The sequence below is a fragment of the Opisthorchis viverrini genome (assembly GCF_000715545.1).
Source record: "Opisthorchis viverrini unplaced genomic scaffold opera_v5_1, whole genome shotgun sequence".
Taxonomy (NCBI): Eukaryota; Metazoa; Platyhelminthes; class Trematoda; order Opisthorchiida; family Opisthorchiidae; genus Opisthorchis; species Opisthorchis viverrini.
The window spans coordinates 1,560,783-1,587,713 of NW_008751657.1; the positions used below are offsets into that span (position 1 = coordinate 1,560,783).

General features: G+C 41.5%; 2 protein-coding genes across 2 annotated transcripts in view; one reads left to right on the top strand and one right to left on the bottom strand.

The window, feature by feature from the left end:
• Window positions 1–2,431: 2,431 nt before the first annotated feature.
• On the bottom strand, window positions 2,432–26,809 carry T265_12434 (hypothetical protein; the record flags this gene model as incomplete). Its single annotated transcript, XM_009163850.1, has 2 exons — window positions 2,432–3,288; window positions 26,730–26,809. Coding segments are annotated over 2 exons (261 nt in total), but the record flags the coding sequence as incomplete, so codon positions are not given.
• Window positions 2,484–26,931, top strand: part of T265_00018 (hypothetical protein) — a gene marked incomplete at both ends in the record, with an annotated part of 36,280 nt that continues 11,832 nt past the window's right edge. The window contains 2 exons of the mRNA XM_009163675.1: window positions 2,484–2,886; window positions 6,795–6,848. Coding sequence (XP_009161939.1) covers window positions 2,484–2,886; window positions 6,795–6,848 — 457 coding nt within the window. The remainder of the gene's footprint in view (window positions 2,887–6,794; window positions 6,849–26,931) is intronic.

Genomic DNA, 26,931 nt, shown 5'->3' on the forward strand with positions numbered 1-26,931 from the left:
TTTGAGACTATTCGAACACAGGTTCTTTATTGATTAGTTTGTTCTGTTGACTGATATTTTTTCATTAGGCCGAGTTCATTTTGTTCACATCTTCAGTTCAAACTGGTATGCAGGAAACGTTGGTCACAAAACATGTGGTCTGTTCACTCCGAACCAAGTCGGACCGCAACAGAATTCGAACTGCCAGCTAGAGGACATAGTCCTTTATAGCAAGTATTCGGGCAAAGTGTTTGTAACAAGCTGTTCTAGGATGTATGTATTACAGCGATTTGCAACACAGCCCCAAGCTCAGACTTCAGCAGACACCTGTTTTCCAATGAATCCTGTGGGCTATTGTTGGAAAGCCTTGATCTGTTCACGGCTATCAGTCGCGTTAGCAAAAGCTAGCTGGCAAATGAAACTACAATGATAAAAACACATTGAGGAAATATCTACCCAAAAACCCTTTTTACGTGTACATTGCACCCCGCAGCTTCCACAGGCACCGGAAGATTTGGCAACTACTCGGCGCTTCTGGGCTGCCTCGATAACCACGTTTCGTTAGACGGTTTAAATTCCATCCCCCCACCAGACGACAGTTCCCCTCCAAAAGTAACCTCGCACTTAATGATTCACTCGGTCTGGATCAACCCGTTTTGTTGTTGGATTGATGGGCAGAGGGGGCAAGCCCTCATAAACGAACCGGAAAATTTCGACATTCATAGTCCTACCACCTACAGACAGAGATCACTTCCTTTTTTAAAAATTGCGTGGTGAGGACAGCAGCCATTTCTTCTCCGCGTGGGCGAGTCAGGGTGTTTGACAGATAAGAATACCCGTACTGGTCACCTTCATTGGGCATGTTGATGTTTGATAACCGCCTTTTGGGGCTCAAGGATGAGGTCTCAAGGCTTGTGTACAATATGGGGGATCGGGAGATTTGCCACAAACTGTGCGCTCAACAAGGGTTAGTTTAGTTGTTCTTATCAATCAAGATTGGCTAGTACCGTCATAAGTACATATTCCTTTTTTGATGGAGAATTGAAGACCGTTTATTTCAGTCAAATAGGAGCCACAGGATACTGTTGGTCTTCTAGATGCCAATCTGGATGGGAGATTCAGAGTATCGTCAAAAATCAGCGCAAACAAAGAGCTTTTTAAATGCTGTTTTCTGAAGGTTGACCATGTGCCTCTCGAACAGCACACTATTACATCCATCTTGTAGCAGCTGAGTAGATTATCCACCCATCGGATGTTACGCCAAGTCCAAGTTACCTGTACAGTTTTACTGCTCAAATTATGCCTTATCATGCTTGAGAATAAAGTACTATATCCAGTTTAAGACCGATCTCAATGTACATCCCTTATGTTAACCGCAGCTAGGATTTTCCGACGTTTCAAGGGTGTAAGAGCATGTCAACAATTTTCAAGGCGTTTCAGACACCCATCATACAGTTTGTCGGCATACATGAAGATGATTTGAAAGCTAATCTTTCTCTCTTATGGTTGGTTTGTGTTAGTCTAACAACATTTTACGGCGAAAACTATACGTATTACATAGCCGCAGTGTGTCTGCCTCGGTCAGCGAGAATTCACAAGCAAATGCGGCATTAGTTTTCCTGATAGTACTCCATGATTATTACTCACTGCGGGAGATTCATATCCCAAATGAGGCAATAATGCAGTACATAATACACTCTGTACAATATATATTATATATAATGAGGTTCATATAAAATTTGTAAGCTCAACACCTTTTCGAACAGGGACCCTTCAGAAGGAGCATGTCTGCTCAGGGTTCACAGAGGTCACTATTTGAAGAAACGCATTTTAAAATGTTCGTGTCTCAAGTATGAGCGACTAGAGTATTCAGGTAAGCGTCAACTGAGGGAAATTCTTATTCATACATCTGTACAATGCTCTTTGTGTCTCCATCCTTGTTAATATGGTTTCTTCTACCAAGGTACCTCCAAAAGGTTCTGGTAACTGAACAGTATGCTTAGACTGCTTTATTCAAATAAAAAGTCCAGTAATCATCACCACCTCCATTGGAGACAGCAACATCANTTTATTCAAAAAAAAGTCCAGTAATCAACAACAACCCCATTGGAGACAGCAACATCAGTGTTGACACTGATGATTCACTGCCAGACAACCACAAAAACCTCTAATTATATTCACAGCCTTAGAGTGAAAAGAAAAGAGTGGATGAGGGGGGAACCTGGTGCTGGTTACTAATAAAAATCCTAATTGAAATTTACGAAAACAACTGAGTCTTCCACACTCCACGTCATGAACATAAAAACACCTTTCAACAGGTATTCATTTGTACATTTTACTGTAATATACGGTTCTGACTTTTAATTTTTCAGCCTGAGTTGATTTGCCTACCTCACTTTAAGCGTACACGTGACTTGGAGTTCAAAAACAGTGGCATTGATCTGGACATCATGACTTTGATGTACTAACCTGCCATTCGTCTAGCGAAGTATTTTGTTACTACAATGGAGCATGATGGGAAGCCTACATATATGAAGCCTTATTCCTACATGGAGGAAGCCTTGTGTAAGGCAGCCGCTGACGGTAACCTTGCGGCTGCTTCTCGCATAATGCATGAACGAATTGATCCGAACTGTAAAGACGCTGTCGGTAGATCACCTATGCACTATGCTGCTCTTAACGGACACTTTGAAATCATCCGTCTTCTTTTATGTAACCGAGCTCTAGTAGATGTTTCAGACGCAAATAATGTCACACCCTTGCATCTGGCTGCTAGGAACGACCACCTACGTTGCGCTCAACTACTGTGCATGGCTGGTGCAGATATTTCACGCACGTGCGCTTCCGGATGTACACCACGTGATCTTGCTCCATTCGATTCTCAAACATGCTACTTTCTGGAAAGATGTGAGTTGGGTGAAAAACCGAAGCCCAAATCGGTATTTGCTAGACCTTCAAAATGGAGCATTCCGGTACACGCGATTCCACAGAAGCCACGGAGTTCAGGGAAGAGTACAAAGGGGAGGGGGAAAACTGAATCCATTAAAACTGGCCGTAATTTATAGTGAACTCGGCTTCTCAGTCAGTCTGTATGTGGAATATATGTTACAGCCCGTCCAGTGGGACGGTCATCCGTTTTGAAGAAGTAGTTCGCGTTGGGAGGTGCAGATTTCCTTGTCTCTCATCTCACTGAGATCTCCAAGTCCTGAATTTTCAAGGGCAGTTTCTTGGATTTCTTGAAGTTTTTCTTTGTCCGAAACGCGTAATCGTCTGCTTATCCAAATGGCGCTTTTTCTGCGGGTTGAGCGCCTGAAACAGAATGACAGAAAGAAGTAACATGTCGCATGTCGCATCCAAAGGTTGACTTAACACCAAGAGGAGGCCCAGCAACCATTATCTAATCAGTTGATTCTAGTGGCACAAATTTCCCTCGATCCGCTCCACATCAAATCATTTTACCTTTTGATTAACTAGCGTGTAGCACCCCATGATTGAAGGTAAAAGAAAATTGTTAACGTGGCTCAGTTCTGAAGTTATAAACATCAGTTTTACAGTCGATATCCGCAGTAGTCACGATCATTTTCATTATCATCTGCACTCTGACCATTATTTTTACTATTACTAATAATAATATTTCTACAAATATCATCCGTCCCAGTGCTGTAGCTGACAGCTGGACAAGGGTTGCAAAACAATGTTTCAAAGCCCTATTCATAATCAACAATATTTTAGGGAACCCCGCGATACTATTGCGCTTTTGGTTACATAAATCAAATTAGGTCGTTGGTAGATTAAGAATAACCTGTCTTTTGGTGCCATAGATTGGTTCAGGGCCACTGTCAAGCTGAACGAATATCCTCTTATGACGAATACGCATTAGGCATCCAGTGCAAAACCCTCCAGGTTCGCATTTCCTCAACCTGAATACGTGACTCATAGGTCGGCTTCCATCGTTGAACCTCACAAGATCCTGACCTCTTGAGGACAAAAGGGTGAAAAGAACTAGTGTTTGTTCACCTCAGGAGATGGTGGCAACGTGTATCGTAGCCCGAAAGAATATCAAGTACCGGATAACTATGTGATACCGCCTCTAACGCGTAGCTTTCATTCCTTCATTCTTTATTGTGAGCAAAGCTGCATCAGATGGAGGAATGACAATGCAGTGCAGTGAACTTGCTTTGAGAAAAACTCCTAGAAACATAGCAGTTGGGCACAACGCTATCTACATTTACATCCACAATCCTGACAAGAGTAATCCAAGACTATACAGCATGAGCGCAGAGACAAGCTTAGGGGTGAGCTCTAACCACTGAGTTTCCATTTTTGGCTTGCTCTGCATGTTCCCGAATTTCCAACTTCAAGATCTGTCGGATTCCCTTTTACTTTCTGAGAATGTAGACCACAATCCTTCCGATGTCCGGACGAAATCGACATCTAGCTCCTTGAGGATGCCTGTATTTATTTCTTTCGATTGCCACTCTGCTTGCTGAAATTGTCGTCTACCTTTTACTTTCTGGATGTTGCGTTCGTGGTCTGGGTTGCTTCGTGGTCCACCTTCCTCTTGTGTGCTTGGCCGATGGCGCACCCTCCATTTTTAGTAGTTTGTAGTCTTCATCCTGATTGATCCATACTCGCCTTGCGATCTATATTCACCAGCTTGGTTGTGGTTGATTTGCACGTCTTCTATCAGTGGGGCCCTCGTTATTTTTTGGTTTCGTCGGCGGACGTATTCGGTGATCCTTGGTGAGAGTTGTAAATTCCGATCCAATTTATTCGCCCTTTCAACTCAGATGTCTCAAGCTTTAGTTCTATTTGTTTTCTCCTTGATTTATTGGTTGGCTCGGGGATTGTCTTTGCCCTAAGCTATTGTTAAAGAGGGTCGATCTCCAACGTGGAGTATCACGACTTCATGAATTTGCAAATTTTCGTTCGGGCGGAAATCATTTGCACAACGGAAAATGAAATAGTCTATGTCATCTGAATATGACTTTTGTGGTCCGACAACATCTGTTTTCTCATCTATCGGTACAGCTAAAGACTTGGGTTTTCTGCGTATCGATGAAGCTGCCGGATCTTTTCAAAAAGTAAAAATTGACAGATGAATTACGACAATAAAATTTGGTGGGGAATAACATCTCAACATAACTACAGAAACTTCTTGAGTTCTGTCCATCAGGCAATGAAACAGGAACTGAATTTCTCGTTTCTTCCAATCAAGTAAACCACATTATAATGTCTCACTTATCGCGTGCCATTCAAAAATGTAAAAAATAAAACAATTTTACTTCCCACTTGTTCAAAATATAGGTGAATAAACAGCTTGCTTTCCTCGAGAAATACACTCATTTGCAAATCAATTTGGTTTTCGCGAGAGACTCAACTGAATCTCTCGTTTATGGTATTCTACAACTGAATGTGCTGCACAAAAGCCGCCTCGTGATTCAGTTGGTACCATATTCGAGATATCGCAGTACATTTTCATAAAGGAAACTACTCACAAGGTCGAAGAGTTTTTTGCAACCTTGTGAGTGGTTTCCTACGAGAAAGCTTGTTTTCTTGTTATTTTTATTCCACCTGCCGACCGTACTCATTTTGTTTATTGAATTCCAGTAAAATCAACCTATTACCTCCGTACATAATTTAGAAGGCTTCTAAAGTTAAATTTAAAAAGTCTAAAATTCATGTACCGCCGAATTCCACCTTCAATAATCTACCAAAAACCAAATAGACTGATTGGTAATAAAAGGAAATTTGATCTTATGACTGCAGAATACCTCACCTGAAGTCGACTTTTATGAACAGCAGAAAGTAAGGCTTCTTTATGTTCAAGATTGTTAAGAAGTATCATAGCAGCCATGTTCAGCTGAGCGAGATATCATCATCACAGTAAGGCTTTCAAATGAACCGTGGTGTTACGCCAGTGAACCGTCGGTGTCGAACTCTGATGTCATGCTGTCGATGATGATGATGATGATTGGCTGTAAGAACCGCATACTTGTCGTACAGTGGTTGTAGCTTGGCGAGTAAACGTGAAAGGAACCTCGAGGCATAGTTTTCAATTGTTGCAAAGAACCCCAGATTTAGATTAGAGTCTACGCACAGCATTTTGAAAAGAAAGAGCACTGGAAATAAGCAGTGGGATTTAAGTACCGCTAGGCAAATTTGCATCACTGCTGGGACGGTCGTGACATTCAATGGACAACGAAGAACTGAGCGATGATGATGTATCCTTGACATGAAAATTCATAAAGAAAAATGTCTATCATATCCTCACAACCAGAGGCTGATAAACATGAGGAAAACCGTTGCACGGGGAATTTTGCTTGGTGCTGCGAGTATATGTCTTTACCAAGGGTCAGAGAATGTTAATATTTGTCATATTGTTTTTCTTGGCTCAGTCAACAACAAAAAATTTTTCTCAGATGCAAAACGCATTCTGTTCAACGATCTTGTCTGCAACGATTGGAGCTTTGTTAACGCAAAACTGAGGCTTACTTCTTCCTTAACATCTCTTTAAAATGATCAATTTTTAAAGTTGCTTTTCAAGAAGGGGCAAAAGTAAGGCGTAAAATCTTCTCATCACTGGTTGGTCCGGGAATAAACTGGGGTTCTGGTCGTAAACAGAAAAAGGTCCATTTTTAGCGCAAAGACTAAATGTTCCGGCGTGAGAAGCGGAAAATTTTATTAGAAGAAAACAACAGCCATCAGGTACAGCTCACCGTTTGTGTAACCAAACTTTTGGAAAATCTACTCCCAATTTTTATCGTTTCTGCTTAGGACCTATCCTGTGTAAGATACCATTTTCACGCACTCAGCTCACTATATCATCCCTGACCGTGATATTGAACGTGGACTAACAACGGCTCCGGGTAAGCTTAGTATGGTAACCGATTGGTTCTTCCATGGTGACGTTCGTGCGGCCGTCATTTTGTATGGCTTCGAGTAATACAATACGTAGAACGCGACTGGCTTCAGTAGTGAGTTTACCTTCATTTCTTGGCCCCACTGTCCGATCCAAGTTTCATGTGCGTTAGATATGCGTTAGTTCCGCACAACTGTTTGTGCTCCCGTATTCGCTGATATTCTTGCTTTCCGTGATGGGGACTAGACGAGTAAAAAGGGAAGACTCCAAGTACTACACAAATCAGCTGAGTTTCCGAAACACAGAAGGCCTAAAAATGTTATCTGAGCGTCTGACATTAGGACCATCAAAAACTACGGGGCCGTTTTTAGTTTCTGCCTAAAAGATACCGAATCGTTTGAATGTTAATTTTCCAAACAGTCGTATGCTCTTCAAAAGGGGCTACAGTCAACCGAAGCTAAGATTTCTAAAGATCGTTTGAAAAGTTCTCGAGGTATAAGCAGAAAGCCTTCACTGAATTATGCATAGAAATATGCGTAAAAATGTTCAGACGGGTCATCTGGTACAGTGTAATAGATTAGTTTGTAATCCTGGACTTCAAATTTAAAACGCATGTTTTCAGTATTCGGGAGAAACAACTTTCTGAAACATTTTAGTGCAATACATGTGGGAATTTTTTGAACGTGCAATACCCGATAGTCTGATACAAGGGAAAACTGGTAAATAAAGATCTGACATCTACAACAAACACCCCTTGTGATTTCACCGACTGTTGGCACAGAATTTACGTTGGAATAAATATAGCTGGTCCATGAATGGGATCTTGTGAAACCCACTAAATGTGTGAAGCACTTAATATCACTAGGTAAACCATCGACAGTAAGTGGTTTTGGTCAAAACCCGAAAAAAAAATCAAACAGAAATTAAGGAACAGAGAAACAGAGAGGTGGCCAACACTTGACTTGGCAGAGAAATATGAAGGAGATCACGAAACGCATCGGTTTTGAACACTGATGTCAAGCTGTCGATGATGATGATGATGATTATTCATGGTTTTGCGTAGGCTGGCATGCTGTCAAGGCGCCCAGACCTATACAGGAAGATGATTAGGGTCCTCATCCAAGGCTTTTGACTCAAAGGCCTCACCGAAATTCAGCGGGTGGATGTCGACGTGCTACAAGGAACAAGTCATCGTGACTTTCCGAACACAACTGGAGGGCCAGGAGAGTGTTTATCAGACCTCTACTAATGACCAACCTGGTACGAGAAACTGTGTGACACACGTAACTCCCCATTATAACTCAAGGAGTTATAGAGTTTATAGAGGTGTGCATACCGTGATAAGGTTCAGTCTCACCATGATAAAGTAGGCCAATAAGGTTCATATTATAAAAATTCTAGACAAACAGTCGAGAGGTAAATGGCACTGAGTATTCTCCTTAGAATTACATCAGCAGTTGAAGTTAGTTTATCGTTTTGGATAGGATTGCATTGAAAATACATCCTGTCTCCGAGATTAGGTATTGATACAATCTTCTGTTGAGTATCTTCAGGTGACGCAACAGCTGTCTCTTGTTCCATTTAATCCAATGTAGCGGGGTGCGAACGGAGGAGTTCAGTGCATAGTGTCACCGCTTCTTGCTTCAATTTTTGGATTTTCATGTGCTTACTACTTTAACTGTCATGGATGGTAGAACATAAACGTTACATGAGCAGCTGAGAGACAATGGTTTGGTGTTATTTTTCATGGAGGAAACTACTCACAAGGTTGCTGAAACCTCTTCTTCGGGACTTAAATAGCTTTTTTCATTCAACCAGGTCAAAAGGGTGCTAAGTAAAGAAGATAGAAACATATGGTAAACAGATAGAAACATACTCGTAGATAATCAGCAAAATGTGTCGTCCTTTTTTTTAAATTGTCGCCATGATACTCACAAGAATTGCAAGGAAGAGATCCCGCCTGGTTTTCCCAGCCTAGGTGGGAACAGCCGGAAATCAGTGGTTGGATTCAGATCGTGGTGAACAGTTTTGCGCCTTAACCGAGAAGGTTCTCGAGTTAGTAACGCATCAGATGTAACTACCTTTTGATCGCACTGTTACTAGTTTTCGTTGTCGCATATTCTTGGTTCTGAACTTTCAAGTCGTGTGCCACTTTGGCTAAGAGGATTTCAGCACAAAGTAAATTCCGCAAACGAAGCTAGAATTTGTCTGCTTGCTATAAAATTGTCTCATACTCCAAACGGAATTGATACAAGTGTATTATTTAATCAACGACTGATTTGATGTTTAGGGTGCAACCAGCAGGAAACATTTCTCTGAATCTCTTGTTCTCTAGGCCGCTTCACTTCACGTGTGTAACGAATGATCACCAAACAGCTTTGAATATTATGCGGCTGACACAACAAACAGGCAGCTGTCATATCAAAGAGTGAATTACTATTTCTCAAGGTTATTGTCTGAGCACGTGAACCCTGGGTTTGATGTTTCTCATTGCGTCATCACTACAGTATCACGCAGAATTCATACAACAGACTGGATGTAACCAAATAGTTACAGTGTCATTTGCACCCTTCTCATTTGCACATCAGTTACATATTTTATTTCATCTTCTATGCATTACCGCATGTCAACATTTCGGATAGCTTAAGCTCACAATATGTGAATTTTATACATACTTTGCTATCGGACCCACATAATAATGGTGTAGTTATACGAGTAGTACAACCTGCCAGAAGCGAGCACACAAATGTACTTTAGTATGGTTACTGGTTCACCACAGGTTCCACTTAGTGAAAACCCGTAAAGTTAGCACTTTTAGCAGTGAATGAACTTTTACGTGAGTCTCAGTAACAACGCAGGGGTCCAAAGCAAACATAAGAGACTATCTGGCCCTATATTCGAGAGGAAAAATTAAGAGTCATATCTCTATTTTGTATTCGTTTTTTTCTTAGCATTTAACACCCTCTTTTCGGAATGAAATAGCCTTGTGCATAGTATGTACGCAAAATATATCCCGCTGAGCGGCAATATGAGTCGAGCTTAGGAACCCAGATATCGTGACTAGTCAGCCTTGTGAACTGAGTCGACGGAGCTTGAGTGCCCTTGACCTGTACGTACACCTTCAACGTCGCTTCTCTTAAGTATTACGCTCTTAGGTTGTCTGTTGTAATCACTTGTTCCCTGAGGTATCCGTAGCGATCCACTTACTGTCTATGACAGATACACATCTGATCCATCAGATCCTAATCGGCCTAGCCTACTTCCGCATTGATTCAAACACTTACACACAGTATGAAGTTAATTTTGGTGAAGTATTCATCTCAAGGTGTAAATCATGAATAAGTTAATGTCTTGAAGGAACATGCAGCCCACTTTCCTGTGTTTTCGAAGGAACACAGTGAATTTTTCGACCAATAATAGAACCAACCGAACGCAGTATTGACTCCAGATTCAAAATTAGCTAGACCCTTTCTTTACGCTACAACAAACACTGCTTGGCACAGGTTTCTTCTTCTCAATGCTACTACCTCGATGTCCCTGGGCTTATGGTATTCGCCCAACTAAACATGTTGGCTACCACTTTTAGTGAATCGTGTGTGAAATTTTAATGCTGGAGACGAGGTGCAGATAGGCGATAGTTAAGTCCAAAGAGATCTTCTGCTTGCCCTCTCCCTAGTTTGCCAATTTATGGCTAATTACTGCACACAGTGCGGTTTCCGTAAGGACATACTCCATAGTATGGCAGAAAAAGTGAACTTTGAAATGTGTAATTCTCTGGCAGAAGAATTTTGGATAAATATTTGTGGACGATGTTCAAGGCAGTTATGCAGGATAATGTTAGTTATTTTACTAACCAAAGTTACTGAATTTGAGGATGAATGAAGATTCAGATGAGTTTACTTTGGAAAACGAGGTGCAGTTACGTGTGACACAACTAGATTACAAAATATCAGCGAGATTAGTATTGGGGGCCACAGTCTAACGACGAATCAAAACATTTAGCATAGATTAACGCAATTTTCAAATCAAGAAACAAACTCCGTCTGGAAAAAACACCGTCGAAAAACTCCTCGAAGGTCTATCATTTATTTGTGAGCCTAAATATGTATTCACCAGACTGGATTCAGGTTACCCCCTGTTCTCCAGAACTTGATCCACCAGCAGGAGTCCGTTGGCTCCTTATCCATGATGGCCCAAGAATAAGACCAGTGGCACGTGATGGAGACGAGATCGTTCCGAGCTTTGGTTGAATAGTTTAACACATGTGTACAGAAACATAGTAGCTCTAACAATGTGTCATTATCCACATTTCTTGACGCACATGAACACTGCAAGAGGCCTGACTAGTTTAAAAGGTGTCTTTGAAAAATTGTCAAATTTAGTGACTTCAGAACAGTCCTGCTTACGTAAATCTCGTTCTGTTGGTACATGAATAGATCTTACGCTCGACTTTCGTCCCCAATAAAGCTAATCAGAATGTATATCCCTGGTTCAAATTGGACATGAAAACCAAACATCTGTTATACAATGCTAGTATGTTGCCACCTCTCCATCAGCGCACGTTGAACACCTATAAACCACTACTCGTCAACAGACGGATAGGACTAAGCTGAACAATTGTGTCTGGGTAGAAGGAGGACTGTTTAAACCAGCTTAGTGTTAGTGCGATACAATACCTGATACAAAACCTGATGAGCACTAAGAAGGGCGAAACCTTATCGTACCAACTGAAACATGAGGTGGCCTGTGTGCAGCACATTCAGTTGTAGAACACCATAAACGAGAGATTCAGTTGAGTCTCTCGTGAAAACCAAACTGATTTGCAAATGAGAGTATTTCTCGAAAACAGTGCAATTTGTGTTCAAGTAAAACATAAAGTTGATGGAGACCCGGGGACTGCGCCTACCTGATGAGCCCCAAGAAGGGCGAAACCGGCCGTGAGCTGTCGAAGAGTTTTTAGCAACCTTGCGAATAGTTTCCTTCATGAAAATACGATTACCCTTTCTCTGCCTCCGAATATCTCTGAACAGGTATACGAGGATATAATGAAAACCACAACTTGAGCACTGCGGTTTTCTTAAGCTACGGTAAATTTTTGTGTAATTTTCGCTTTCAAATAATCTCTCAGAGGCGCTGATCCCAAGGTGAACGTGAAAAGTCATCATAGATCTGCTGAACTTTTCAGTACAGCTGTCAATTAGCCCATAAGCTTATTGCCAAACTCGGCAAACAGAACAACAGCCACCAACAAACAGCTCGACATATTGCCGATGTCGTACAGCAGATGATTAAGTAATGTTTCAACCACGTCAGGTTAGAAGGATTAAGGTATTGATTTGGTTGAGAATTCGTTCTGTAAATGATTTAAATCTATGCCAAAGAGTCCAGATGCACTTAAAAGCTGTTTCGTCCTCATTGGGAATCATCAGGAGTGCTCATTCCACGAATCGCCAGAACCATCGAAACTCGTAACCCCCCGACAAGTAATCGTTCAGCCACAACTGTTTGGTGATCAGGACCAAATTTCAGTTGAAATTTTCAAATTTCTTCATGCTCGCAATAAATGCAGGTAACTCAGATGAGATGAGCCATCCAAACAAAGTGTGACTCCTCCTTCCGAGAAAACGTCACAAGAGGATCCGTTCAACATGTGATCATGCAAATGAAGAATGTGTTGCACCATGTCCCACCTAACTGCAAGTTAATCACACTCCTCGTGGTCGAACGACTTAGTCTTCAACTACTAACCGGAAAGTTGTGAGTTTGAGTCTCCATGGGAATTCGTGAGATGATGATATGGATGAAACAGCCTCCCAATGTTTCTGTTGTTTACTGTATAGACTGGAATCCATCAAGGGAGAAAATATCAATTTAAAAACTTCAAAATCTCCTCACACTACAAAACGTGTCCGAAAACGTCTGTCATTGTATCCAGATTGGCTCTTTTTTTACCACGTGCAGTGTACTTCAATCCGGGAGGTTCCTAGATATAATTGCTACTAAGAGAGATTCTAACATGGTGTTCCTTTGATAATATGTACAATTTCATGAACGTGGGGAAAACACTACTCAACTTGCCACAAGGTTTCTGACGTTACTCGTGGGATCGATTTTTTTTCAAGGAAGGTATACTTCTAGCTGATGAGTACAGACAGCAGCATATGTTTGGGAGTATCTTTCATACATGGGCAGATCCCATACTTCAGACGGATGCGGAAACAGGCATCGCTATTCTGTCGGCAACAAACACAGTGCAGGACACCATTTAAAAACGTTATTCACTTTGAATTTTGGGCGGGTTTCTGCCATGAACCCCTGTCACACAAACACATTTCCTTGGATGGCTGACAGCCACTAGAACGGCGAAGATCTCATTCGAGAAAAAACAATAGCCTAGAGTGCAGATAACAAACTGTTGTATTCATTACTTAAAATTTGCGGAAAAGAAAAGTGGAAAGGAAAGCTTTAATGGGATCTTTGTCACAGTATTGACTGATCATTGGCTTGCATTTGGCGGTATATCTAGAGGGTATTATCTAACTCTTTAGTCCTCATAAGATGTCTGTCCGATTCTCAGAAGATAGTTAGCCCGTTAAACGTGCTTTTAGATTGGAGCTCAAAATGTCCGTTAAACCTTTTGTGTTTTATGGTGATGACATCAGTTTAGTGACTCCAAGTTATGGTGCATCCATAGGGAGCCGATATCTTCTCAAAATGCGTGTTTTCCGTAAAAGAATGTCAGGATTTTCCTTTCAAAAATGATAATGTAATGGCAATGGCTAGTTAGTACAACTACAAAGTCATCAGTGAATGAATTCATATGGCATGTAGGTCGCATCAACCTCATTATCTCGGTATTTTATTGCCTTGTTGATAGTATGTTCGCTCGCCTTCAATCCGGATCAAATAGATTTTAATTGGCCTTCAAAGAATGTCCTTCACTCCATAAACTTTTTTCATCAAATTTCTGTATTCTTCTTCAGGGGCCGGAAATCTGTCAAAATATTTTCTGAGACATGCCTCATTAACGATAGGTTTTTCAACACTATATCTTCAACTCACTCTTCCACAACTAATTGCTTGCTAGTGTTATCTGTGTTTTCAGGTCAGGAAAACTTGAGCGCACAGCCACATAGTGGCCCGAATCTTTACTACCGCTTAACTCACATCTATGAGCATACTTGTGCCTTTTATGACAAGCGGTACAATTCATTTAAACAACTAAAAAACCAGCACTTCTTCGTTTTCACTTCCTCTATATCGGATCAGAAAATTCTTCAGGGCTCATTCAGCAAAGACTAAGAATGTGTGCATGAAAGTGTGGTTTCTGAGAGTGCCCTTCCTTTAAAATATGAATAAACAATCCCACCTAGATGGCGAGGAATTTCTGACATGCCACCAGCTTTGCTCCGATGAGAGGTGCGAGTGCACTTTTGTTTTGAAAATTAGTGTAGATTTGCACGTGATATGCTTTAAGCCAACTTGTTGTGAGATGATTGAAGCAAGTGCGCAAATGCCGACATTTCAATTGTTCCTTTGTAACGAGTCGATACAACACACCATTATGGTCAACTCGTTAAAATGGCACGCAAAGATAAATTACCGTACCAAGTGATATTTATAATCTTTCCCAATCCGTTATCCCTAACAGACTTATAAAACCCTTATTTACCCCTTGAAGCCACCTAACTCGAACAGCTACGGAATTCTAGTTGAATTCGGGTCTTATCCGTATATACCAACCTGGATATATATGTTAATCCATTTCCTAGCTCACTTGTTCGGCGGCACTTTTTATCTGAATAACAGATTTTAGTAGTCAGAGGTTTTTCGTGACGCTTAACAAACACTGCCGCCAGATATCTGAGCTTCCATTTATTGACTATTGTCTACCTTAGATTGTACCGATCTGTTCTACGTGTTCTCTCTCTGAAACTGCCTGGATAACGTTTGAATGGTAAAACATTATGTCAGCACTAGTTTCCGGTGATTTACAAACTGAGAGGTAACTTTCAGTCGAAGCCTAACTGTAAGCTCATTGTGTCTGAGCCGTGTGCACATGAGTGAAGTTATTTCTACTGCCTCCCCAAAAACTCCAAGCTGAATGCTGGATATCAAAAAATGCCCATTTTTTCAGTTCACCGTCAAGCCGACAATTGAACAACGCACTTATGATCTATTTATGGTGCACAGAACGTGCGATTCTGTTTTTCTTTTAGATATGTAGAAAAGCCCAGCTAGAAACGCTATTCTACATAACATAAGTCGCGTATGCTAGAAGTTGCCCATCAGACACCCATGTTGCATCGGTATACAACGAAATTTACCAAGTCAAACACTACACCCGCACGGGGCTTGAAAAAACATCGGTATGTCTTTTAGAGGAGAGCGTATTATCACTAGGTTACTATTTAAAGGCAATCGCCTAATAAATTATACGTCACAATATTTACAAAACTCCCTGTAATACACATATGGTCACAGAAGTATACACTTTATCTCCCCAGGTAAATCTTTTAGCGGCAACCCCTGATTAAGCAGATTATAATCCTGCTATAATCATCGTGTACACTTTCTAAGTGAAAACTGTGCGAAGTAAAAGAAGTGAGGGCATAGTGGAAAGTTTTTTCTAAAAATGACTTTGATGAGATCATCACTAGACTTTTGGATGACAGTGAATATTTTGATGTAGGTCTGGGGAGGCACGTTTTGAGATTTTTTGGTGACAGATCCTAAGATAAGACCAGGAAACAACTGAAACTACTAGGTCTAATTTCCGTTCTACATGGTTACAAAAATCCCAACCCCGTTTGCTTCAGCGCTCCTGCTACAAGTCTTACAATGCCAACTTATAGCAACTATGGACCGTAGCACTTTGTAATTAAGGTGGAAAATGCTTTGGGTCCCTTTGTTAGAGGTACGAGGAGAACCACCTTCAAGTTTCGGTCTTTGGAAATGTTAAAAAAGAACCAAGCACTGCACGAGCTAATGCTCCAGATACTTGTACCCTTCGTTACGTCCCACCTGTAGTGTTGCATATAGGTTTGAAACTCGGGTAGAAATGGAACCTATTCAAAGACAATCAACTGAACGGTTCACTAGTCTTTTAACATCTCCTCACGAAAGTTAATCTGGAGAGGTGAACCTGTCTCTTTTTACTTCAGAGAGCGATCAGTGCTGAGAGGAAATCGAATGCGATAAACAGTGGGTCTAATACAAGCAAACCCAATTCTTGACATCTCTGGGTTTAGAGTTGGTCAAAAGTTGAAAAAGCCACTTAGATCAGTGGTCTAACGGGTTCAATCAGTGACTGAACTTCTTCTGCGTTCGGATCGGATTTCGTTTAATTCCTGGAACGAGCTGCTCATTTTCACTGAGCCCTATCAACATGGATATGATTTTAAACTACTTCTGTATTTAGTTGCTTTATGGCTCTCTATTTTTCATCGATTTCAGATTTGACCTGGCCTATGCAGAGCACCAACCAGTAGCTGAGATGGCGGAATAGGTCCAGCTGCCTCGCCTCAAGAGAAAACCCTTGTACAATACTGAACTGAACAACTCTTTTCCATGTCATCGGTATGCCTTACCATGGGTAGAACTCATTGATGCGGAAGCCCACACGCTTGTTGTGTCTTTTGCCATTCTTGTTTGTTGTGTCAGATTATAAACTTTGACTGCAGTGGGGTGATTTTTGAAACAGAAATCAGCATAAATAGTGCAGAAAGCCACAAGTTGATTAGAAACGCATGTATTATGCATCACTAGGCCCCTTCACGACATCCGTACATGTATTCCATTCTGCTCTACATCTAATGACGCACTGCTTGTCGAACGGCTGTAGACACCCCATTGTATCCATTTTTCTCCACATAGTCGATTAGTCGCGTTTTCGTGTGGCTCCTTCTCAGCCACCCTATAAATCACGAAATCTAAATTTCCATTTCTCAAGCACTTAGCAACGCATTCCGATTTTTTGTTGTGGTGGGATAAGGTGGACTTTTGTTTATCGTCCACCCGGAATACTAGCACCCTCCACTCATTTTCTGCCTCTTTCACCCATTATTGAGTAGACAGGACTGCGCACTCAGCGCGACAAAAATCTTATTCACGTTTTGTGCCCTAATTCACTAGACTACGTTCCCAAATTATGATTTTTCCTTTTTCGAGCCGTTGAAGTACTACACCTAAAAGACTGAATAAAATGTGTTGCGTTACCAAAGTAGCTACCAGGGGTAGGAAGGTCCCGTCCTAAAATCGGCTCTCGTAAAGGCGGACTGGTTTAAATATCACAAAGTTGAGGAGCCATGGTTAATTACCATCATTTTTACGAGTCCACTGCGTCCGAGATTCAAGATGACATTTTGGTGGCATTGGTCAAAGGGGATTTGTTCCCCATAGGCAAGGTCTGATTGGCCTCATGTTATTTGAACTCTATGACTTTTGGCTGCACGGACCAATAAGCTGTTGTGGGACAAGAATTCCTGAAACCTCAAAACGCATACTTTGTGAAGGACGATCACGTTTGGCCAGCCCCATCGGAGTTTTATCGATTTCAAGAAATCATTAGTGGACTCTCCAGCCATGCTCTAGGTCTACAGTGGGGCGAATGGCTCTATAATTAAAAAATATCAGTAAAAAGTATGGGAGATGATCAACCAGGAAGTGAAAACCTCCAAGACGCACAGGTTTTCTTGCAGAAATACTGATCGACACTCTCCATGCCCTGCATCGAAGATACCAATTTTGGTGACAAAATTAACTTTTATGGCTTCAGAGTCTGTCATTTCATTTAATGGTTTGAGGACTCTTGGAAATCAAACACTGTCTCAGTACACTTCAACATGTGTATTTCTATCAACTCAATTGAAGCCGTTCATTTTCCCGTGATTCCGTCCTAATAACTGGAGATTGTGCACTATAAGGAACCAAGCATCAGTCAACGCCATATGGATAGAACCTTCTTCTTCCCCGCATGGTCTACCTCTAAGTAAGAAATATGTTCTCTACTAGGGATACCGAACTGTCTCACAATGTGCTCAGCTACAGGCACACTCAAGAAGGGTAAACTTCTTCCATCTATGTATCCGATTTTACCGTGTCCCACAGAGCATGTGTGGATTAGATCACGAATATGATGTCTGAAAAACTACTCTAGATTGAAACATTGTGTTTCTAGCATTGCTTGACTGAATTCCTTCCATTTGGTCGAATGAGTCGATTGTTGGATACTGGAACAGAATTTTATCTAATTTTGTTACTTTTCGTTTCTCTAGACATCTTTCTTTTGCTTCGACTTTTGACGTAACTACTCCATGTAGGGGTGGATTATCAGGTTCACATGTGCATATTTTATTCTGACAGCTTAAACTTCTATATTTGGATACCTAGTCATAATCCGGTCAACTGTGTTCGTACAATTCGTTTGTTCCGTGCGTTTAGCTTGCACGCCAGTTCCCGGTCTATTATTCACGGCAGTACAGCATACGGTCAACCTCACCGTTCAAAATTTTCTGTTTCCGAATATTCGCCTACTTCTAGATTACCACAGAAGTATGGCCTATAACTCCGGAACTTAAGCGGAAGCCTTAGACATCGGTATGTTGCTCGCCACGCCTTAGTTTATCAGAAATGACTCATATGGCAAGCAGGATTACAGCTTAGCTTGCAGGTTGTATTACGTCGCTAGCATGGACTCCGCGCAGCTTCTAGGCTTTTCAGCATAGATTGGCTATTCTGAGAAGATGGCTCACTGGTTAAAGCGCGAATTTACTGACAGGAATATCCTGATTTAAATTCAACCTCTGCATCTCGACCACTCCTCTTTAGGCTTGAGCAACCTGGCACTATCGCAGCCCGCGTGCTTCCTTCGGGTGGCATGGCATCTAGGCACCTGAAGGGTGTTAAAGATGAACGATTACAACTTTTTATCATTCTGTTCTGAAGCAAACAACAGTCATGATTAAGCTACAACCTTGCACCAAGCCTATTTAATTTTACCGGTGATGAACCCAGGTAACTCGGGTAGCTCGCGGTAACCAAATTAATAGCTAAAGCGACTGGCACTTTGCACAGCTGTATTGCGATACAAGATGTGATTTGTACGCTCAGAACCCACAGGTTCCCAAAAGTGATTCAATCATTCAAGTACCTTGTCCACATTTTAATGTCTAGTCTTTGCCAGTAACCTCTACGGGTGCGGTTTAACCTTAATAATCCCTCAATGAACAGGCGTTTGAAAACCTTTCACCAAGATTGACACGAGATTCAGTGATTGTTCGCGCCCCTGCTTGTTCGCCTGTTTCATGCGCTCTTATTACCCATGTGCAAATCGTCGAAGCCAATTTTCCTTCGCAGTTATTTAAACTGATGAATTTTTGGAGCCGATCATAAGTGAAGGCCGCTTTTTCATGACAGTGTCACCACGCTTGTAGAAGCCGCCTGCGCATTTGCAAGTGATCGGTGACGTTCCAATGGATATCGGTTGTCAGAGCATTGAACACCACAACCTTCCAACCATTGGTTGAACACTTAACTGTTCAGGCGCCAACAGCCAAACAGCGGTGTGACTAGCTCCTCCCACTTAGACAGGATATGTCGCCCCGCACTCTTCAATTAGAGAAACCACATCACAGGGCCAGTGACTTCTGGAGTGATGACTTATCAGATGAAAGCTTCACTCATCCTTTGAAATTATTATTCGTCTGAGACACACATAAAGGATCGTAGTGTAAAGGGGTTTTACAATTTTTTACACAGAAAGGTGCGGTTTTGTCTCTTGTCATTTACTCTATCTCCATGATTGTATTGTGTATCTAAGTTATTGAAGCATTTGACGTTGTGCCGTGAAATCGAAATGGGTAACATGTCTAACGAATAAACAGTAAACGTGTATTTTGCAGTTAAAATAGCATGTCAAGTAGGGTTCGCGGTAAGGCGGTGACGGGAAGATCATCAGCTTAAGTCATCGGGTTAGGAGGTACTACTTGCTGCAGTCACTCTTGTACACTCGGCGCTCCAGCGTGTAACGTAGTTTTTCAAGCGAAGTCTCAGTATGATTGCAAGCTCCTCAGCCCAGTACACCCAACCCTAGTTTTGAGGTCTTCATAAATTTTCTGGGCTACCTTCCACTTGAATTAGTTAGTAGTGTAATAATTACTGTTATGCCTTGATTAGTGCACCACGAGCTTGAATACTGTTTATCAATGCTAGCTTAGGCGATTTCTGGGCTGGAAAGGTCACCATTAACCGCACACGATCAATGAAACCGATCTGTTCTGTATGAATCTCATTGTTGCGACCCTTACAGGCACCTGGTCCGTCCAGAAAGTGCATTTCAATAGGGGCGTTACTGAATCAGAGGAGTTTAAACCCGGCAATCTTTTACTGTTCGTATGTCCGAACGCAACGTGTATTTCGTTCTCTGAAAGCATCGACAACAGTGTCAACATCAACAACCGCTCCTGTAGACCTGATTGAAAATAGTAAACAAGCAAAACGGAACCAAATCAAAGACTGATATGCACACACAGGTACTGGAAAAGGCAGCACTGTCCCTCGGTTGTAGGGTCTTTGTTGTGAGCCAACCGGAATAAGCCTTGGAGATTTCGTATGATGGATTGTCGCTCTGAGGCGCCCAATTCTGAAAGTCTTTGTCTTGTTGCTTCCCTGTACGGGAAGCTTGTTTGAATGAATCCTGAGCTTAGTTCCCTATTGACTAGTGTAAATGACTAGAATCTAGCACCCTTTTGGTGCGCAGTCATCAAGGAGAAAATAACCCAGGACATAAGGAGTGTTGTTAAACTTCAGATTCCCCGAGCAACCTATGCCTACCGGTTCAAGACATCCAAAGTGCTGCTTGACTGAGGCTAACAAACTGAACGGTCTTCAGATGAAGTACAATCACTTGTAGGCAAGAAAAACCAACTACATCTCAGCTGCACACGGGCTGCCTTATGTTTCATTTCGCACGATAATGGAAATAGTGCAGTGCATTTTCTTGACTGTAAGTGGTGCTCACAAGTTTTCTGAAAACTCAGAAAAAAGCCATGACCGGTTTCATCCTTCTTGAAGGTCGTCATACTGGTGTAGCTCCACGTTCCCATCAATTCCATGTTCTACTTGAACATCAGCTGACAAAACGATTCCATTTGCGTCTCCAGAAAAGGCGATGCCAGCTGTCGGAGAATTTCCAACAACCCTGTGAGTAGTGTATTCTGGGCGATCATTATTTTAATTTTATAGGCAGCGGTCATTTTGATCAGTTTTTGACGCGTCAGCCAATCTGTACCTCATAGTTCCAAAAATTCACACGATTTAAAATGAATGCATTCAAATCAAACTGGTGTGGAGAAGCTGAGAAGTAAACGCAGGTTGGCTGACTGCCGTGGGAATTCCGCTCACAGCAGGTGCTACTTATTGATGAATTCTACCAGTAACCAAACCTAAGTTCATTCTTTTGTTCTTTGATGACAGTTAACTAGTAAGCACATTATCAGTCGCAGAATATCCAATAGTGTGGATCAAATTCTACCAAATTCTATCTTCTAAACATCATGTCCTTTTCAACTATTTGCTACAAATAGCTTAGGCGCTAGGAAATATTGTGTTTGTACGTCCCCGATGAAGCACAAGAAACCAAGTTGTCCCAAACTTTATTCCTACTGAGCAGCCTAACTATTCCGTGTGGGATACCCCTGGAAAATAAACGCTCTACGAGGTTCGTTTGAGTTTGACTCACCAGACGGACATAACAGAATTCAAACACCTCGTGTTCAGTTTCAGAAGGGCTTGGTAAACAATCGATGGTTTCTATTCTAGCCCAAATAAATCTACCGGTTGTTTACCGAGCCTTTCTGAAAAGATGACTTCCCAATCAGTCCCGAACTTTTTCCAATTGGTTGAAAACAACCTCGTGTTCTGGTCCACACTTAAAATCAAATGACTGCCCAAAACTCACTCAGTGATTATGGCATATGTGGACTATACTTGTTCTCGCCTGGTTTAGAGTCAAAACATGACAGGAAACGGATCACCACTAAGTAAACAGGCGGTTGCTGTTGGCTTTTATCCATCCCCACAAACACGACCTGATAATTATCAAACGGTATCACTGCATTTTTTAAAACCGCTAGTTATAGAGTTAAAATAACAGCTGTTTGATCATCCACCATCAATAATGGTTTCCTGCTAAACTTAATAAATCAATCGATGCGCGTACAGTTGAGGTCCGGAGTGCTTGATGTTGGAGTTAGGGATATGAATTTCAAATGATCGGACCCTGTTACATCTACCTGCTAGCTACCGATCAAGACAAAACGCGTAGTGTATAGACATCCCACAACTGGCAATTTTATACCGTAAAAACCCCTACTTGACAATTATCAGGCTGTGAGAAGTTTCTGTCAAACTACTGGTCAGGCTATTGACAATATTTGGGTTTTTTGGTGAACAAAGTGACCATTGTTGTTTGCCCGAATTATTTCATAAGTCTCCCTTGCAAAAACGTCTTGTGTTTTGCTTTTCGTGTGAGAACTAAGACAGAAGAGAAATACTAGTGTACTACTTATCCTGTTCTAAAACTTTTGAAAACTTCTGACCGTATTCGGTTCGCTTCAGAATGTGGAAAAGATTCCAAAATCCTTGTTCATGGGCCCCGGAAATCGGAGTATAACGGTCCGTCCCACCAACTTTAGTTCCGACCTAAATTTTTAATCAAGATTAATTGTTTTCATCACACTGTGACTAAAATTTATGGCTACAAATGACCAAAATTTTATTTCAAAAACTTCAAGCTTTACTTCAACTTTGGAAGAATCAATCACCGGCATCATAAAGGGGACATCAAATACTGTTTTTCGCCCCCCAAATTACGTCTTGAATACGATAACCCAGTAAATCTTTTCACTGGAAACTACGTCATAAATGTCTTAATCAACGTCCGCACAATGAGGTCGTCATAAGCACTTAAGCAAAACTAACATGCGGTCCCCCATCTCTAGATGGAAATACCTGTCAAGTTAGTCACCGTGACAAAATATCACGCTATTTTTGGTCGGTTGTCCGTTACTGTATGTCGAAAACGTTAGAACGGATACGCTAATTAGACAATAACTTATGGCAAACAAACATCTGGTGGTCTGTTCTCGAATACATGGCAACAGGTTCAAGGTCAATGCAAAATAAATGACATATAATTTGTGGGATTCCCTGGAGTGTACTCGTGGTTACCCAGTTATAACTATTGGTTTGCTAACCGTAAGGTTGACAAGCGCGGGAGAGCCCACAAAAAATACAACTACGTTCCAGCTTCAACAACTTGGTGGGTGAAGTAGTGATCGAACTCTGTTTCATTAGGCATAAAATGGGACTTATCTCTATTACAGAAACGCTCAAGTGCGTTGGACAGAATACAAACTACTAAGAGTGCCTTCTACCCCAAAAAGACAGTTTTAACGGCGTGGACGGAACAAAGTGGCTTATTAGTTGCGGAAATTCCAATTATATTGTGGATTCAAAGACTCCAGTTAGAAATCACATGCAGACAAGGAAATCTATAGACGGCAAAAATTCAGTGGCCTATTGATGCAATCCTCATACGGTAAGCAATTTCTTCACACTGATTAATTACAAGCGCTCAACTAATTTATATGTAATTATCTGGTTACTGCGTGCATCCGTGCATCCTTAATGAGAAGGTTCCAATCGGTCGGTGGTTTTAGACAACCTGAGAACTACTGTTCGGCTGAAAGAATATCGATCTTTATGCATGCTTACAAAGCATTTCATCATCTTTATCTGATAAAAGTTGACTAAGGTCGATTCAAATTCCATTTTTGTTTATTCTAACCAAGACTCGTGACTTGTATTGAGGCTGTCAACCAAACTGAAATGCTTTTGGTAGCTACTGAGTTTTCCATCACCCACTGACAATCTAGAAGATGAAGACTGATCCAAGACTCACAAAGCAATCATATTCAAATAATTCTCAAAACTTTCATAAAGGAAACTACTCACAAGGTTGCTGAAATTCTTCGACAGCCAATGACCAGTTTCGCCCTTCTTGGAGCTCACCAAGTAGGCGAAGTTCCCGAGTTGCTGTCAACCATATGCACTACTTGAACCCAAACTGGACTGATTCCGACAAATACACGCATTTGCATACCTATTCGGTTTCTACGGGAGACTCAACGAAATCTCGCGCTTATGTTATTCCTCACCTGAATGTGCCACACAAAGGCAACCTCATGTTTCACTTGGCACAATATCCGATATATCGCTGAACATCTTCATAAAGAAAACGGCTAAAATTTGGGTTCGAGTAGAACGTGATGGAACTGCGCCCACCTAATGAGCCCTAAGAAGGTTGGAAATGGCTGCGGCGTGTCGAAGAGTTTTCAGTGACCTTGTGAGTATTTTCCTTCATGAACATACACTACGATATCTCGACCATCGTACCAACTAAAGCATTGCGCGGTTTTTGTGCAGCACATTTGGTGGAAGAACATCATAAACGACAGATTCACATGGGTCCCCTGTGAAAACTAGATTGACATATAAATGAGAGTTTTTATCGGGATCTCAAAGGTTATTTCACCGTCACAGTTTATTCACGTCATATCAATGTGCTTTCATTTTCGGTGACTATTCACATCTCTCAAGTGCAGCCGCCCCCTGTTGGCCACAAAACAATATCGTCATAACTGAGGACAGGTTGTGTCTTGTACACTCTGTTTGAAGTAAACTCGTCCCTACACTCGGATTCTTGGCCCCGAAGGCTGCCCATCAAAAGTCTACAATTTTTCTAACAATTTAAACTTCACTTTTGTGGACTCTGTCTGTGAAACTCATTGTAACGACCGAATAGGTCATTGATATATAATGCGCCAGAATTTGAAAATTTTTGGTGCCTCTATACCTTGCCTGAGGCACAAGGTCCATCTACGTCTGTGCCGATGCAAAGATATGAGCAACACACTTTCACAGCTCTTAACAAAGGAGTGGGGCAGAAAGTAATGTAAATCAAGTCTCTTTGAGTTTATCCACCAAGCAATTCCACAAGTGTTTCGTCGCTGAAAACCATCTGGAATTTCCCAAAAGATCCTCAAACGTCTTAGTAAGCCATCTTATTTGCCGTGCTACAGTGCAATCCGGACAGTGTTGTATCTGCCCCAATCAGAAAAAAGTGGACGAATTAAAGATGGTATCAAAGTGCATTGCAGGACCATTTATTATCGAAATCCATAGTCCCGCGTGAAGAGAGGGAATATCCCCAGAATAAATGACATTTTCATCAACATTCCTAGAAATTTGTGTATCTTCTTAGACAAATGAGTCAATCTGATGATTAATACTTTGTGCTTCACATTTTACGTTCTTAGGCAGTTTTTACGGCAAACTGTCCCTACAAAGCTCCCTAAGGAACAGGTCCGAGACCTTCCCTGCAGCCTCCACATAAAAATTTCGTTAGGTGGACCATCTTTTTTGTTAAAATAAATGGTCACTTGGATCATTGAAGAGAAGGTAGTGACTAAACTACCCTAAATTGTAGTTCTTCACTTTCCTCAAATATATGGGGGCCTGTCAAAAAGAAAACTCGACAAGATTGGTCCAAAGTTGATGCCGTATAAGAATGAGTACTGATGGACAGGTCTATTATACCAAGTACCCAAAGTTGTTTGTTGAAGCTGAGGCAATTAATTCACGAATTTGCAACAAAGTTTTTTGGATGATACAGGTCCTCTGAAATGTCATCGAGTTCTGGAAAAACTTAGAACGAAATATAGGTGTTTCTAAATATACTGGCTTACGGAACACTCACACCATTTTCATTACAAATTGGGTCGAAAAATTGTGTACAGTGTTTTTTTCTGGCATTCGTTTGGGTCGATTATTGGTGAAAAAAGTTATGAAAACCTTGTCAGGCCTTCACCAATCAAGCAGCCTCTTGAAGTTTCACGGCACACCCAATCAAACGCATGTTTTCCCCCCTCTGTGTAAATCTGATTACTTTTCCCTTGACGAAGGTCACCCACGGTGATCAACACGTTGAATTACGAAAACGGTGCTTCTAACTTATTTTTGTTTCACCCATCATTACCCGACAATGAGATTCATTCTTTTCTTTCCGAAATATAGATTTCTTTGTATTGCAGCTATTGCCTTCTCACAGGGAGAAAGTTTTCAGTCAACATTCATGAACTTCGAATATCGTGCCAATTGAAACATGAGGCAGCCTATGGGCAGCACATTCAGTTGTAAATTCAGTTGAGTCTCTCGTGAAAACCAAATTGATTTGCAAATGAGTGTTTTCCTCGTAAATCTACGAACCTTAGAGAATTAGGATACGCATCCTAAATAACTTACCTCAGTCTTGGTTGGACAACTTTTTCTTTCCCACTGGTTTTCACAAGTTCCACGCATTTTACCAATTGCGCCTGATCAAAATCAGCCTTCTTACTACACTTCCTTGGCTTTCTGAGGCTGACTTTTAAACGAGGCTTCCCAGTTTTGGAAGTCGGCACAGTTTCCGATGCAGTGGTCCAGGGTGAGTATTTCAGTCTTTTAAAACTCAACCCTTGAATCAGTCGGTTTTGATTTCCCATCCCTGTAAGATTTTCTGATAAGTCGATAGAATCTGGTCCATATTCCACAGGGAGATGACTGTATGGTGAGCACCTAGTGGTTAGCTGTTTTAATTTACTCAATTCTATGGAGTCCAGGGATTTCTTGTGTGTAAAGTGCTTGTATCGGAAGAATTTCTGGAACTTTCCCCACCCTGTTTTCAACTTGGCGATTGCTCCGTTCATCCGCGTTCGATCAGAGTAAATCGACAATGGAGATGGAGATTAGTCGCAAGAGCGGGTAACACACGGAGGATGTGCGTTACGCGGACGGACGTGGGTGCTGCAACTCAACGATGGATACACGATGGTTGACTATTTTGTCGATGTTTTCAGACACGCGTGCACCTACAAACGCAGGGCCAGACCGATGGCTTGCTACGTAAATAGACCACAGGACACATTTGAATACCATTGTTTTAAGCATTATGGTGTGTGTGTGTGTGTGTGTGTGTGCACGCGCGCTCC